At 48.7% G+C, this 16134-nt stretch overlaps 1 protein-coding gene across 2 annotated transcripts in view; it reads right to left on the reverse strand.

Moving 5' to 3' along the window:
- Nucleotides 1-16134, reverse strand: part of LOC122389549 — a 39655-nt gene that overhangs the window by 21823 nt on the left and 1698 nt on the right. Inside the window, exons 2-3 of one of the 2 annotated variants that reach the window (XM_043381702.1) lie at nt 6718-6806; nt 6129-6258 (exon numbers count right to left, since the gene is read on the reverse strand). In XM_043381702.1, coding sequence (XP_043237637.1) covers nt 6129-6258; nt 6718-6795 — 208 coding nt within the window. In that variant the 5' untranslated portion in view covers nt 6796-6806. Of the gene's footprint in view, nt 1-6128; nt 6259-6717; nt 6860-16134 lie in introns of both variants that reach the window. The other variant, XM_043381701.1, reaches the window with a different exon arrangement.

The raw sequence follows: 16134 nt of genomic DNA on the forward strand, positions 1-16134 counted from the left end.
AAGCAAATGCAAAAATTCTGGTCCGGCCGGACGTCCGGTACTACCTTTCTGGTCTTAAGCAAACTGGAGGCTGTTTGAAGGTCAAAAAAAAAAGTTTTCTGGTTGCCCGATATTCAGGGGCGTAGTCAGAATTTCCTCAAGGAGGGGGCCAAACGCACAGGGGCCCAAAATAGCCCCCTCAAAATCCAAAAAGCCATCTGGTTGGATCCAATATTTTTTAGGAGGGGGCCCAGATAAATAGAAAAATATTTATTAACAAAAAATATTAGAACTGAGGGGGTAAGCAGTCCATGGGCCCTGTTAGATACACGAATGCTTCATAGAGGCCCACGAATAGCTTCATAGAGTCGCCAGTCGGTTTTGAGGGCGGTCTGAGGGCCCGTAGGTCGGATGAGGGTTCTTCAGACCGTCACAGGCCCCTACAGCGCATGAGAGCCTCGTAAGCCGTCTGAGGGTCATATAAGCCGCCTAAGGGCCACTAAGACCGACAAAAGCCCTCCTTGCACTTGCAGATGCCCAGTCATGCCGACGGAGGGCTCTCTCAGACAAACTAAGGACCCGTTCAGGGCAGTTGAGGGCTTCCTCAAACCGATAGGGGACCCTCAGATCGACAGTGGATCCGATCCGAGCTCCCTCAAACCGATATAGGGTCAGACCAACAGTCGGAACGCATTGATTCTATTTACACACCGTTGAACCCAAGTTGGACCCATCCCATCCAACTGGCCCCCTGGTTTCAATAGGGCCCCAAGGCTCTAAAATTGGGGCTCTCTTGGCCAAAGTATAACTACTCAGCTGTGTCAAAGGATTTGCCGCAGGGGCCTTTGCGTCGCCAAGGGCCCACTGTGTCAGCCAGGGCCCCTATAGAATAAGGACCCCTGGCTTCCAGGGGGGGGGGGGCATGGTCCCTTTGGCCCCCTCCTTGGCTATGCCACTGCAGGTGACAAGCGTTCTTCCAGGCGACCAGGGGGCAGGGGCCAGGCGACCAGGCCCCCAGGCGACTAGCCCCCAAGCGACCGGGGCCCTCTAGGCGACCAGGGGCCCCAGGAAACCGGGGGTCATCGGATGAGTGCAGGGGCCCATTGGGTCATCAGAGGGCCACATAATTGAAACTTCGATATCAATTTTCTTCCGAGTAAAAGACGTTTTATCCAGTGTTTGAAAAAAATATCCCGGGGCCTGAGGGGCTCCCCATGGCGCGTTTTGCGCTCAAGGGAGGGGGCCATTGCCCCCGTGGCCCCTCCCCCTTGGCTACGCCCTTGCCGATATTGTTATTCATGGACAAAGCCAGCTAAATCTCTAAATACGGCTGAGCTAAACAAATAAGCAAGAATCATTACCGGTTCGGGTGGCCTTTACTACAATGTATTATGTTAGTTAGCCCTCGCCCGGTGAGGGGGGTTGATGCACCCCCTAAGGTTTTTCACAAATAACGTAAAAACGGCGGCGCTCAAATTTAGCATACCCTCTGGGGCAACCTTTTGGCACTTGTCCTGAAAATTTCAGGTCTCTAGTCTTTTCAGGTCAGGTCACCAGGTCACAAACCCCGTACAAGGTCAGGGGAAAATTGGACTATGTAGTTTAGCGGCAACCGAATGCCAGTTTTTCGTTGATAGCGTGAGTTCTATAGAACGTAGCGCTACCAAATTTAAGACACGACTTGGAGCATCTGTTTGTCACTTGGCCTTGGAGTTTTAGGTTCCAGTGACCCGAGGCCAGGTCACAAGGTCACAAAAACTGGTACATTGTCAAAATAGCAAGAATACCGAATAAGAATACCTACCTACCACGCAGTTTGCGGAGGGCTGTACAGTCTGTCTTAAAAGTACCGCGCAAAGTGACGGTGGATCCATCAAGCCTGACCGAGGAAGGGCCTGCTGTAATTTGAAAGTCACCGAACCAATTGACCTGGGGAAGGGACGAGGATGTCCATTGCTTCGGTGACTCAAATTTAGCAGCCCTTCATCAGTCAGGCTTGATGGATCTACCGTCACTTTGCGCGGTACTTTTAAGACAGACTGTACAGTCTGTCTTAAAAGTACCGCGCAAAGTGGCGGTGGATCCATCAAGCCTGACCGAGAAAGGATCTGCTTTAATTTGAAAGTCACCAGGGCCTCCTCTAACATACCCACTGGGTGGGCAAATGCCCACCCAGTCACCACAATTGCCCACCCAGTGGCGTCGATTTGCCCACCCAGAAGCAAATGCAAAAATTCTGGTCCGGCCGGACGTCCGGTACTACCTTTCTGGTCTTAACCCACGAGCCGCTGGGGGGGGGCATAAAGTTGCCCCCCCTTTACGTTTTGTGAGATATCTCCGAAACCTGATGAGCTACGAACGTGAAACTTGGCATAGCTTCAAATGAATACCTAGGCAATGTTTGAGGAAAGTTTGGTGGTTGTAGCACCTAAGATGACGTCACAGTGACGTCATAAAGTTTTGCCGTTTTCCGATATGGACCGTTTCTGATGACGCTGAGCATGAAACTCAACTGTAAATGAACTAGACAGCACCTGCTGTCATCCTAAAACATCTAAGTACACTTCCATCTAGTGTCTGACCAATAATTGACCCTTTATATTCGGTCCCATATATCTGATGTATCGTGAGGAATATGAGAGACGCAAATCTATAATTTCACTTATGACGTCACTGTGACGTCACTTCAAATGGGATCGACACCAAATTTGAACACAACCTCGGCTAGGTATTCAGGAAGATGTGTGCAAAGTTTCGCTTCTCTATCTCTTCGCGTTGCGACGATATCGTCGCAGAAGTAAAGGGGGGGCAACTATATGCCCCCCCCCAGCGGCCGGCGGGTGGCGCGGAGGCCCAGCGGCCGCCGGGTTAAGCAAACTGGAGGCTGTTTGAAGGTCAAAAAAAAAAGTTTTCTGGTTGCCCGATATTCAGGGGCGTAGTCAGAATTTCCTCAAGGAGGGGGCCAAACGCACAGGGGCCCAAAATAGCCCCCTCAAAATCCAAAAAGCCATCTGGTTGGATCCAATATTTTTTAGGAGGGGGCCCAGATAAATAGAAAAATATTTATTAACAAAAAATATTAGAACTGAGGGGGTAAGCAGTCCATGGGCCCTGTTAGATACACGAATGCTTCATAGAGGCCCACGAATAGCTTCATAGAGTCGCCAGTCGGTTTTGAGGGCGGTCTGAGGGCCCGTAGGTCGGATGAGGGTTCTTCAGACCGTCACAGGCCCCTACAGCGCATGAGAGCCTCGTAAGCCGTCTGAGGGTCATATAAGCCGCCTAAGGGCCACTAAGACCGACAAAAGCCCTCCTTGCACTTGCAGATGCCCAGTCATGCCGACGGAGGGCTCTCTCAGACAAACTAAGGACCCGTTCAGGGCAGTTGAGGGCTTCCTCAAACCGATAGGGGACCCTCAGATCGACAGTGGATCCGATCCGAGCTCCCTCAAACCGATATAGGGTCAGACCAACAGTCGGAACGCATTGATTCTATTTACACACCGTTGAACCCAAGTTGGACCCATCCCATCCAACTGGCCCCCTGGTTTCAATAGGGCCCCAAGGCTCTAAAATTGGGGCTCTCTTGGCCAAAGTATAACTACTCAGCTGTGTCAAAGGATTTGCCGCAGGGGCCTTTGCGTCGCCAAGGGCCCACTGTGTCAGCCAGGGCCCCTATAGAATAAGGACCCCTGGCTTCCAGGGGGGGGGGGCATGGTCCCTTTGGCCCCCTCCTTGGCTATGCCACTGCAGGTGACAAGCGTTCTTCCAGGCGACCAGGGGGCAGGGGCCAGGCGACCAGGCCCCCAGGCGACTAGCCCCCAAGCGACCGGGGCCCTCTAGGCGACCAGGGGCCCCAGGAAACCGGGGGTCATCGGATGAGTGCAGGGGCCCATTGGGTCATCAGAGGGCCACATAATTGAAACTTCGATATCAATTTTCTTCCGAGTAAAAGACGTTTTATCCAGTGTTTGAAAAAAATATCCCGGGGCCTGAGGGGCTCCCCATGGCGCGTTTTGCGCTCAAGGGAGGGGGCCATTGCCCCCGTGGCCCCTCCCCCTTGGCTACGCCCTTGCCGATATTGTTATTCATGGACAAAGCCAGCTAAATCTCTAAATACGGCTGAGCTAAACAAATAAGCAAGAATCATTACCGGTTCGGGTGGCCTTTACTACAATGTATTATGTTAGTTAGCCCTCGCCCGGTGAGGGGGGTTGATGCACCCCCTAAGGTTTTTCACAAATAACGTAAAAACGGCGGCGCTCAAATTTAGCATACCCTCTGGGGCAACCTTTTGGCACTTGTCCTGAAAATTTCAGGTCTCTAGTCTTTTCAGGTCAGGTCACCAGGTCACAAACCCCGTACAAGGTCAGGGGAAAATTGGACTATGTAGTTTAGCGGCAACCGAATGCCAGTTTTTCGTTGATAGCGTGAGTTCTATAGAACGTAGCGCTACCAAATTTAAGACACGACTTGGATCATCTGTTTGTCACTTGGCCTTGGAGTTTTAGGTTCCAGTGACCCGAGGCCAGGTCACAAGGTCACAAAAACTGGTACATTGTCAAAATAGCAAGAATACCGAATAAGAATACCTACCTACCACGCAGTTTGCGGAGGGCTGTACAGTCTGTCTTAAAAGTACCGCGCAAAGTGACGGTGGATCCATCAAGCCTGACCGAGGAAGGGCCTGCTGTAATTTGAAAGTCACCGAACCAATTGACCTGGGGAAGGGACGAGGATGTCCATTGCTTCGGTGACTCAAATTTAGCAGCCCTTCATCAGTCAGGCTTGATGGATCCACCGTCACTTTGCGCGGTACTTTTAAGACAGACTGTACAGTCTGTCTTAAAAGTACCGCGCAAAGTGGCGGTGGATCCATCAAGCCTGACCGAGAAAGGATCTGCTTTAATTTGAAAGTCACCGACCAATTGACCTAGGGAATGGACGAGGATGTCAATTGCTTCGGTGACCCAAATTTGGCAGGCCCTTGCTCAGTCAGGCTCGATGGATCCACCGTCACTTTGCGCGGTACTTTTAAGACAGACTGTACATGTAACTCTGGAACGAATCGCTCGAGCATCGCTAACCATAAAACATACGACAAAAGTTAACTTTGCAAACTATCATCTTATTTCCAATAACGGCACTGCTTATTTCGCCTCACCCCCGCCCCCCCCCCCGGTAACAGGTTTTGAAATTGATGGAACCTCAAAATAGTGGCTGGATTCGCCCTTGGGCAGGGGAGTAGCGAAAATTCTGCCCACCCAGTGAAAAATCCTTAGAGGAGGCCCTGTCATATTTAGTAACAGCATGTCGTCCTGGTAACCTGGTCTTGGCTGGTTCTTCGTTCGGGCTGCTTACTGAATTAATTTCCGGTTGGTTATGACGGGAGCGTTCTGCGTTTCTGCAAGTTGTCGTGGCAAAACTCAATTATGGCTCACATTTGAAAGTCATTATAGACGGTATGAGATGATGTTTTTTTTATAGAAAGTTGAGTCCAACACCCATGTGTTGTGAGGTGTATATTTGTATTATATTGCTCGAACTGGTCCGACGCATGGCGACAGTCACGTTTTGAAGTAAAGCATTGAAGTTAAAAAAAAAATGTATTGCAATGCTTATCAATAGCCAAATGTGTTGCTCTGAAGTGTTGAATCGAGGTACATACATTCGGTATTGTATGAAGATAAAGGCCCTTTGTATGAATAAAATGTTCATACTTATAGATATCTTTGATTATTTCATTTGTTGAGCAACGCTATGCAGGCAATAAGGAAGCTGGCTTCCGTCACGCATATCAATTGTCAAAGAAGCAGCTCGAGATAAGCGATTAATGATTTGGGTACTTGGTGAACAGATAGGAATATCGCCGCTCGAGGACCAGGTAGTTGTCATCAGGACCGGCGTGTTGTGTAATTGTCACGGCTGGCTTCCTGCTTTCTCCGGTGAGCGGCATGGAGAGCCAGGTGGACAACTGATAACTCTGTCTCGGGATGCTGGCGAGGAGATACGACTGAAAGGAGAGATACGTGAGACAGTATAGACTTCGTGTTGTTTTTGAGACATTGTAGATATAAGCAGCAGCTTCTGTCCAGCATCATCTCTCACATCACCACAACCTCCACCTTCGCCCCTTCCCTGTGACCCACCGTTGAGTGACCGCGCTGGCGGAGGTACGAAGAACCTGACGAACTGATCGCCGGCCGGCCGGGTCTCCACAGCCAGCTGGTCCTTGAGCCGCTGGATCTGGTCCCGGTCCACATCGGCCGTCCACACCAGCTACCGTGGACAGGGTGGACACCAAGGGCGGGGTTATTCGATACCTTGATAGTCGATAGCTAAATAAACTGTCATCGACTGTAATCGTCACACCCCGTGTGGATTGTCCATGACGGTAATACAATACAATACAATGCAATACAATACAATGCAATAAAAACATAATGGAATTCGCACATAGTTAGTTGCGTTCATGAATGTAATTGAGTTACACCGTCCAGAATTTTATTTTATGCCTCATAGACAACAGACAGTCGGCAGCAAGGTTTTGTTAATAATCTGCAAAATTTTTATTTGGTTCCCTGGACGTTCAGTTTGTGAGATCGGGACGTATAAAGAATCACGCACAATGTAAAAGGTCGGTATTTGTTATTGTTGGCGGTTCCCTGCCTCAACGCAATGCTGAGGTATAGATAAAGTTGGATACGTTGCCGTAGCGCAGAGTTCTTCGCCGCTTACCTGTGCCATCAGTGAAGCTACAAATGCAACGGTGATGCCGCTGATCACCGGTCTTCTACTGCTCTTCTGTCGTGACATCTCGGAACCACCTGGATGAGAGGTCATGCCGAGTTTTCAGTTTTCGGCATCTTGAATGGTCGCTCTGTCACATAGGAGGAGTTTGGTGGTGCGATTCAAGGGTAATGAGAGTGAGAGCTAAAGGGCAAAGGTATTTGAGTGACAAGGGATTTCAATGCCATTGTAGATACGCATATTAGCCGCTTTCACGACGGGCTATCTGGCGAATGCACCTAATTTGACCAAATCTACACTAAACCTCTTTTACATTAAACAATCTTCTTATCATAATTTATTTCAATGTTTTAATCGAAAATCATGTCTGATAATTTGAAGAATAAGGTAGGGGAGACCCGGGAGGTATGGGCCCCCTGGAGGTATGGGCCATCGCAGTTTTGAAGAAGTGTTGCGTATTTTTACACATTTGACGGCGTTAAGTGGTTGCAGCCATTCCGTTATACATTCCACGTGATTTTCAAAATCTTCCTAAGTCTTCTTTGGCAATGAGCGGTGATAAAGCGTTTTTGCCCTCTTCGAGTAATGTACGGTACATATAGAAAATTCGTGATAAACCGTTGATCCTAAATAAATAAGAAGATGCTTTCATTCAATGTCCACGTCAATAAGTTTTATCTTTTATCGCGCAAGGTCGAAAATTTAACTCCAAATTTCATTTGAACAGAAAAATATTGTTGATCTTATTTCATGGTGCATGATTGAGTTAACCAAAATACATATGGGCCCAAGTGACCTCCATGAAGTAAGCTGTTGGCCGCTTATGCAGTTCCTGGGCTCAAGAGAGATCAAGGAAGATACCAGTTACGAGTATTATTCTCATCATTGTCGAGAAAATAATATGAAACATGGCACCGGCCCATACCTCCCGGGCCACAAACAGAAAAATATTGACACCGTTAGCGGTGTAATTCCACAGTACATATCTGAGCACTTGAGGAAAGTTAATTTAGTCCCTTCCCCGCTTAAATTACTCGCGCTTCCAAATGAACACCAGGAAGAAGGTAATAGAACACTGTTAGGAGGGTTGGGTGTTTTACTACATGTAGCAAAACACCCAACCCTCCTAACAGTGTTCTATTACCTTCTTCCTGGTGTTCATTTGGAAGCGCGAGTAATTTAAGCGGGGAAGGGACTAAATTAACTTTCCTCAAGTGCTCAGATATGTACTGTGCAATTACACCGCTAACGGTGTTAATATTTTTCTGTGTGCATGGCCCATACCTCCCGGTGTATTTTGATGGATCGAAAAAGCACATGATTTATTGAAAGTTATCTCGAGACAAAATAGTTGATCACAGTTGCCTAACATCAGACACACGTTGCAGGCGAAACGCAATTTCACATACACAGAGTGAAAAACCGGGTCTAGCCACTGCCCACTGGAAGAAAATTGCCTTTTCACAAAACCGGCCCATACCTCCCGGGTCTCCCCTATTACCTGTTAGCATCTAGTTATATGTTTATCAATCGCTTGCTGTTCTGTAGTGGTGTATGCTTTAGCGTTGCTAAGCGGCGAGCTAGACGTGCAGCTTGATAGCTGCTTATTAGGCATTGGAAAAGTTGCATAATTAAGCTAGTTCTGCATTGGTGTGTTACGTGACCTCAACAAAAGTGTGCAAGCAATCCCATGCTCAGAGTGCACTAACAAGAGCTAAAGGAATCAGATAAAACTCTACAATGGCTGTAATTGCTGCATGTTGCTTTGGTAATTGTTTACGCTGCGGCATTGCAGCCTCTGATTCAGTTTCGTGGCCACGCAGAAACAGATTAAACGTTAACATCGTCTGGGAACGCTGTATTGTAGCGCTACCATGTATTACCTTGTAATATGAATTCCCACGCGAGAAATGAAGGATTATTTATGACATGACAAGGCGCTGGTTTCGAGTCTTTAGCATTTTCGCGATAACATCGGTTGCGACATGCTCCGTGTTCGTAGTTATTCATCAGCGCCTTGGTCTTTCATATGCTAGTTAATTCTTGAAAATGGATAACTTAACCTAGGCGTCTAGATCGTGAGTAGGGAAACCAAGAAGAAGTTATTCTACTTATTGATGCCACAACTAAACTTACTTTATTTGAAGCGTCTAACCCATGAAGAAATGCTGTTAAAATCAATCATGAATTTATTCGACAACATTTGCAGCACAAAATATGAGGTACTTTGGACATCGATCTAAGAGGTAAATTGCTAAATTGTGAAGTGTTCTGCTTGGTAAGAGACAATTAGAGTCGTAATAAACGTCATGACGGACCAAAATGTAATTTGCGCAAAATGAGTCGTACGACTCCTGAAATTAAAAGCGACAGGATGTTTGGCATCGAAACAAAACAGCATCTTTCTGTCAAGAACACGGACAATTTCACGCTCCGGCACATCCGTCCGCCGGTCACCGGTGCGGAATTTCGTCACTCAGGGTTCTCCACACTCCTCGTGCCGGCGGAGTCTGGACATTTCGGCCGTCTGAGTGAAACCCCACCGACCTGCCGCCCGGCGGGTCACTCCCCGCTCACTGCTCCCGACGGAGAAATTTCCACATTTCATTGACCGCTGACTTTGTTTGTGCCGGGGTTTGCGTGGGCACTGGACAGCGCGTGGGTAGGGATTACCATCCACTGTCACTATTGTGGAGGGACTAATTCCACTTTATAGCCAATCTGCGCACCATGGGGAATAGGGATGGCTTATCAAATGCAGGAAGTCAGAAAACAATCTTGTTCTCGTTGTTGATACGTCATCTCAGGTGCCGAACCTTTGATATCCATCGAAAAGTATAGCTGCTTTATTTATATGCCTAGCCTGTAACACCTAACTCTTCCTTAAAGTTTGTCAACACTGGCAAACAACATATGCAAATATACTCGTATATGACAAACAACATGCTATAAATGATGGATGTAAATATGCGCCCTTCTGAGCAAGACTCACTCCGGATTTTAGCACGGATCGCGTCTTGGACCCTTCACCGTCGAATACTACTTACTCAACCGACGGTCTACAATCGTGTAGCTGGATAGAACATGACCATTGACCACAGACCATTCAGCGAGCCAGCCATATCTCACTCACAGAACCATTGATCGTGGTCGGTAGTGCGGTACGAGCATAGAGGAATGGACTCGCTGTCCATTCACAATCACTCACGAGCTTATGGTGACTGCCGGCCAACAGAGGCCCAGCTCACCGGTACGGTAATGGTAACCCGTCACGGGACAGTAATTTTGGGAGCGGCACCTTACCTCATCTCATCGGTATAGCTCGCATATATAGCTGGGAATCACGGCACGTTTTACAGTGCATTGCGATGAAGTCGTGCACTTTCCATAACTTATGAGTTACTTCGTTTGCTAAGGATTGATACCCGTAATTTGGATGCTTGCACACATAACCGGTTTCTTGCAAAAAAGTTTTAATTCATGCTGTTCCACATCATGCACACTTAACTGTCGTCTTTGGTGTGAAGCATGCAGCAACCGAGTGTTGTATTTCTTGTGGCTTTCTGGTCAGTTAAAGCAGCCAATCCACACAAATCGTCTACAATACCCTCCAGCATAACTCTCACTGTTATCAGTCGTCCATCTCATCCTCAGCTCGCGAGTCTCATTATATCCACGGGAGGCCGGTAGGAAGGTAGGAATGAGACGAGAGGGAGGCACCGGAGGCGAGAGAAGAACGAAGAGAGAGAGAGAGAGAGAGAGAGAGAGAGAGAGAGAGAGAGGGGAGGGATAGAGAGATAGATAGATAGAGCGAGAGAGAGAGAGGAGAGAATGAGGGAGAGAAGGAGGAAGGGAGGGAGGGAGGGAGAAGAGAGGGGGAGGGAGAGGGAGGGAGAGAGAGAGAGAGAGAAGAGAGAGAGAGAGAGAGAGAGAGAGAGAGAGAGAGAGAGAGAGAGAGAGAGAGAGAGAGAGAGAGAGAGAGAGAGAGAGAGAGAGAGAGAGAGAGAGAGAGAGAGAGAGACTGCGGAGGCTAGGAAGAAGCCTGGCAGACCGAAGCAGCGACTGGAAGAGAGTTGGTGGACCGCTGGAGCGCTTAGACAGGTGAGAGGGCGGGCGAGGCCAGGGCAAAGCTGGACGGAAATGAATTGCCACCGTCATGAATGCGTGTTTACCGGAGACCGGGGGTGTTTACGGTACAGGAGTGGAGGGAGAAACCGATGGGCGGCGGAGATTGACGTGGCCCCGCGGGGCCTTCCACTCCTTCCACTGCTCGCCCGCGGGCGAGCAGTGGAAGGAGCGGCTACAGACCCAAAGAGCCGGAGATAACGGAGGCTGGATGATATAGTGAGTTATGAATGATATGATGGATGATATAGTAACGCCTGAACAGGAAGGAAGGTATTAGTAAATGTAATTTGCAATTCATATTTGCACAGGAATAGAGCACAGGAGAGTTCCAATCACCCACAAAAACAGAGTGACGGAGGCGCTACGCCGGGCCGTCACGCTAATTAAGAGTTCATCCTAATTAAAACCCCGTCCCGTCAACAACAGCCGTCAACGGGCTCCGCCGATGATGGAGCGTGGTAAATCGAGTATTCCCGGCGTTTCTCTGAAGAGCGAGCACCAAAACAAAACGATTTCGGACGCGCACGGCGGATGGCGGTGGGCGGGCGTTCCATTGACGGTGAGGGCTGATGACGGACCCTCAGAGCGGCGGCAGCGGGACAGAAAGTTGGCGGGCGGCAGCGGCAGTGAAGAGGCTACAACCAGCGCCGACGCCTCGCCAACCCTCCCGCACAATCGTCTGTGTTGACCCGCGCCCAGCGGCCCGCTTTCCGACGTCCGTAACACCGCACGCGACACACGCGACGCTTGGGTCACCCGCGGCGGCGAGCGGCCGTGGAAACTTTCTCCGGGCGGCGGCGGTGAGACAATTGATGCGCACTCCGGAGACGCCCACCTGCCAGTGGGTCCTGGACTCCTGAGGCCAAACAGTTGACGCTTTGGGGTCTGCTCTGGACTGAGCTCATGAGCTGGGTCGACCGGGAACAGCTGAGGACGGACAGGCGAAGTGCAGAATGGAGAGACAGGGTAAAGAAAAGGGTGGGAATGGGATCCACGGGGCCTTTACAGTGGATTCCAAGCGAGAATTACCGTTACTATTGTCGTTTGTGTGAATACGCGACAATGAATTATCCGTGTCACAATGGATAGTGGACCAATGGGAAACATTCAGAGAGGGCTGGCTAGTGGAACCATGGCTGGCTCCGTCGCGTCTTGTTTGAAACACTGTCGGGACTTAAACGAAAAGTCAAAGAGTCACGCTTCATATCCAGTACTAAGTGGCTCGAGAGCTTTCCTGTTCGTGAGCTCATACAATCAATGAACACACATGGATTCGATGGCATCTGTTCGATCAAGCTCTTTGGGCCGATAGGGTCCACTATGAAAGTGTGAGTATAATATCATAATATCTGAGTAATAGGTTTGTGCCTGGGTCAGAAGTCGGAAGGATGCGACAAAGGTTTAAACAAGATGAAACACTATGACGCAGTGCAGCAACTTCATACCAATAAATGAACAGATCAAAAGCATCAATTGCACCTACATCGCAGGGCCTTGGATGTTGTGAATCTTTGTGAAGCCTCAGCGATGTGCCTATTTGCCTCAGCTATTTGGCTGTCGCTTGGGAAAGAGCTAGGCCATTTTCGGCTTAGCAATCTGCCAAAGGAATGTCAAAAGCCGTCGTTGAGAACAACCTTGAAGAAAGTGGATTTGATAGCCACTTTGCTTAATTATTCTGAGGGCTGACAGAAAGCGACCATAATTGCGGCATTGCACTTCACTTCGCGGGAGTCTGTGTGACGCTGGAAAATTGTGTTGCAGCACATTGTTGAATACGACATTTACATAAACAAGCCATTAAATGGTCAGCCTGACAATGTGCTCCTCTGCCTGTTTATGCCACTCCCATGTCGAAATGGGCGCAGGGTGCAAAGTGCTCTTTCTACTTACGCCATTTATCAAAGCGTAACCTGACCGGCCCGGGTAAAAATAGCTTTTAGGCGCCCTACAGACCTCTTATTTGCTCCACGGGCGAAGGAACATCATGAAGTGGCTGGGCCTCCTTTTTTGTCAAGGGGCCTCCTTTTCCAATGGGCCACCTATTTTCAGGGGTGGCCCGTAGCTTTTGACAGGGGTCTCCAACTTTTGCCTCGTATACTACTGACAAAAGTTAGAGACCCCTAAAAAAGGCATGGCCCCCTGAAAATGAGGCCCCTTGGGTGGCCCATCCACTTCATGACGTTTCTACGTCCGTGCTTTCCTCTCAAAAAGCGATCTTGCGAGGCAGCACTCGAGCTCTTAACTCAACCATTCAACATATTCTGACAAAATCCAGAAACCTTGAACGATACCTGTAATCCAAATGTTTCCCTATTCGGATTACCTACCTGTTTTTCTCCTGTTTGGAATATGCACGTTGTTATTACCATCACCGATTCGGCAATCATGACATCCGCCACTGAACGCTAGCCATCTGTCATCCGTCACCTGTCAACCGTTATCCGCTGCGCTCGCAGTCGGAGCAAGGTTACCCGGAAAGGGTACCCGATTTCCGCCCTCATGGATTGTGCGATCGATTGACGACGACGTCATCCCACAATGCAGTCCGCAGAGCCATAGAGATAGGGGAGGTTTTCAGACGACCGTCGAACTTATCCGACCTTGACCGTTCACGATGACGAAACTAATGTCAGTTCACATAGCTAATAATCGCACATTGACACTTCTGCACAGCAATAAAGAAGGTAAACCCGCGAGGTAAGCCATTTCCCAAGTGCGATATCCACTTTAGCGCACAGTCTCCCCAAATGTACCGATATCTGAAATGGGATATATCGAACTTGCGGGGTAAAGACTAAAGGGTTGAACCTCGCCAAAGAGCCCAGCGCCGTGTCTGATCTCTCTCTCTCTCTCTCTCTCTCTCTCTCTCTCTCTCTCTCTCTCTCTCTCTCTCTCTCTCTCTCTCTCTCTCTCTCTCTCTCTCTCTCTCTCTCTCTCTCTCTCTCTCTCTCTCTCTCTCTCTCTCTCTCTCTCTCTCTCTCTCTCTCTCTCTCTCTCTCTCTCTCTCTCTCTCTCTCTCTCTCTCTCCCCTTTCTTCCTTCATCACTTTCATTTTTTCCATGATTCTATCTTTTGGCTCATCATGGCAGTTTGTATAAGCTAGCTGAAACCATTGCGGTAATACAGGAGCTCGGACATGAGCTAAAGAATTCAATAAATCATAAAGGATTAAATAACAATTCATGAGGAGACTAGGATGACTGACTGTCAACGTTCTCCTCACTGTTCTTATATTTTTGTGTAGATTTCCACACTACCTGCATTTGAGGCACGTATGTACCAGAGCGAATTATTATCTCAAACTGCAGACTAGTAAAAGCTGACAGGGGCGCTAATGAGGCATTTATTTATGCCGATAAGATTAAAATTCAGTGATCATATCAGATGTTTTTTCTCGATGGAGTGTATGATTGACGTAGAATTATGACGGTGGAGGTAGATGGGACGACAGGAGAAGATAAAGGCACATGCGACTTCCTATCATGATCCAAGCCGAAGCTGAAAGAGCAGCGACTAGTTCCGACTCATAAACTGTATGATAGGGAAGGGAAAGCCGGCGGATGAGCCGCACAGGACATTACGATGTGAGAGTTCCGCGTGATGCGGCGTGTAACACCCGACAAACTCACTCAGCGGCAACGTGCTGGAAATACCTGCACAGCTTGCACTTTCCTGGCCACAGCAAACCCAGCGTGAAGCGTCCCAAAGCGTTGATCGAGAGGAAAGGAATGCTCGGTGAGTCTCGAACCCCAGGGTAGTGTGTTTGTGACACTGGATGACAGGACACTGGCCTATCCATCATATCTGATGACCCTCTTCACCGAATCGGAGCCAGTGTTTACCTGACCGCAGGAGAAGATGGAGCCATCAGCGACAAAATCAGCCCGGCCGCCTGCCCCAGTCCCAGCTTCCCCACCTCTCCCGCCCCCAGTCCGGTGCGGTGTCCCCTTCCCTGCTCTGCCCAGTCAACATACCCATTACGGGCCGGTAACAAATGAATCGCCTTTCACTCTCACTCTCCGCGTCCGACGCTAACGGGTCCAGTAAACACCGCCACACCTGGGGCCCACTCGCGGGCAATTAACACACCCCCGACCTCTACTCGCCCCGTCCAGGGACACGGCCGAACACACTGCAGCGCCTGTGCCGCGCGGTCTACTTTGAACCGCTCGAGCCGGGGGTGGGAGGGTCTGGAGCCCGGGGGCACAATCGACGGTCGCGCCGATCAGAATCGTGAAGTCAGTGGCCTCCCGCATGGAATGTGTGTCCGGCCAATTTGGGAATAACACGGCGACGGATGAAAAGCGACAACGGTGGTGAGCAATGCTATTACTTTTGGCACGGTTGACCGGCTCGGCCGTGGGCCCATGGTCCACGACACAGGAGACCCAGCTCACGCCGGTCGATCGACCAAAATCAGCAGATAGCGAGCTAACGGAGGGAAAGGAGAGACGTGGGGAAGCTGCACAGCTTCTGTGAAAGCTGCACAGTTTTGGACAAAGACGACATTAATTGGAAATGGACTTATAATGGGCATGGTATGGCATGGCATAGCCAATAGGCATGAAAATAACATTGCCTGACTTACCTAAATTAACAGATGTGCCTAAATGAGCTATGAAGGTAAAACTGTGTATCTAGTATCTACCTACTGTGAATAATTAGGTATCTTACTGTAAATAAGATAAGCACCAAATCGGAGGATGGTTAGGAGTTCAAATGGGCCTATACAATTTCATTCATTTCTGATCAATTGGATGAAGAAACTCGGACGGGTTCGATTGCTGATTAGAAGACGTTCCCCAGAAAAATGAATAAAATCGACGCATTTCGCATTAAGAATGCGAGTAATGCGAGTGCCGTTTAGCAATTTAGTAAATCGCCCGGAGAAAGCTGAATGCTCATATAGGCATCTGTTTTGATGATAACAAAGATGGCTGTCTGGTGTCACTTCACAAAAATAGATGCCTGTCAATGAATAATGGCCCTATCTTATCAGCAACCAGTCAGTAGATATGACCAATGCGATTTATCTTAGTCAATAAGTTTTAGCTATCGACACAGGTGAAAGTGTTGTTGTTTCATCAAGTTTCACTTCGCCATGAATACAAAATGACAAAATATTATATTTATTTCATTTATGAAATAGCTTTGACCAAAAGGTTCGGCGATGTCTAGGTAGTTCGTTTCCTTGCGGTTTTTCCTGTTGCATACGAACAAAAACTACACCGTAAAATGTGTGTTATTTACCGACTTATTGCATTGCGATTTTTCGCT

Source organism: Amphibalanus amphitrite, unplaced genomic scaffold (genome assembly GCF_019059575.1).
Source record: "Amphibalanus amphitrite isolate SeventyFive unplaced genomic scaffold, NRLGWU_Aamphi_draft 000361F_arrow, whole genome shotgun sequence".
Classification (NCBI taxonomy): Eukaryota; Metazoa; Arthropoda; class Thecostraca; order Balanomorpha; family Balanidae; genus Amphibalanus; species Amphibalanus amphitrite.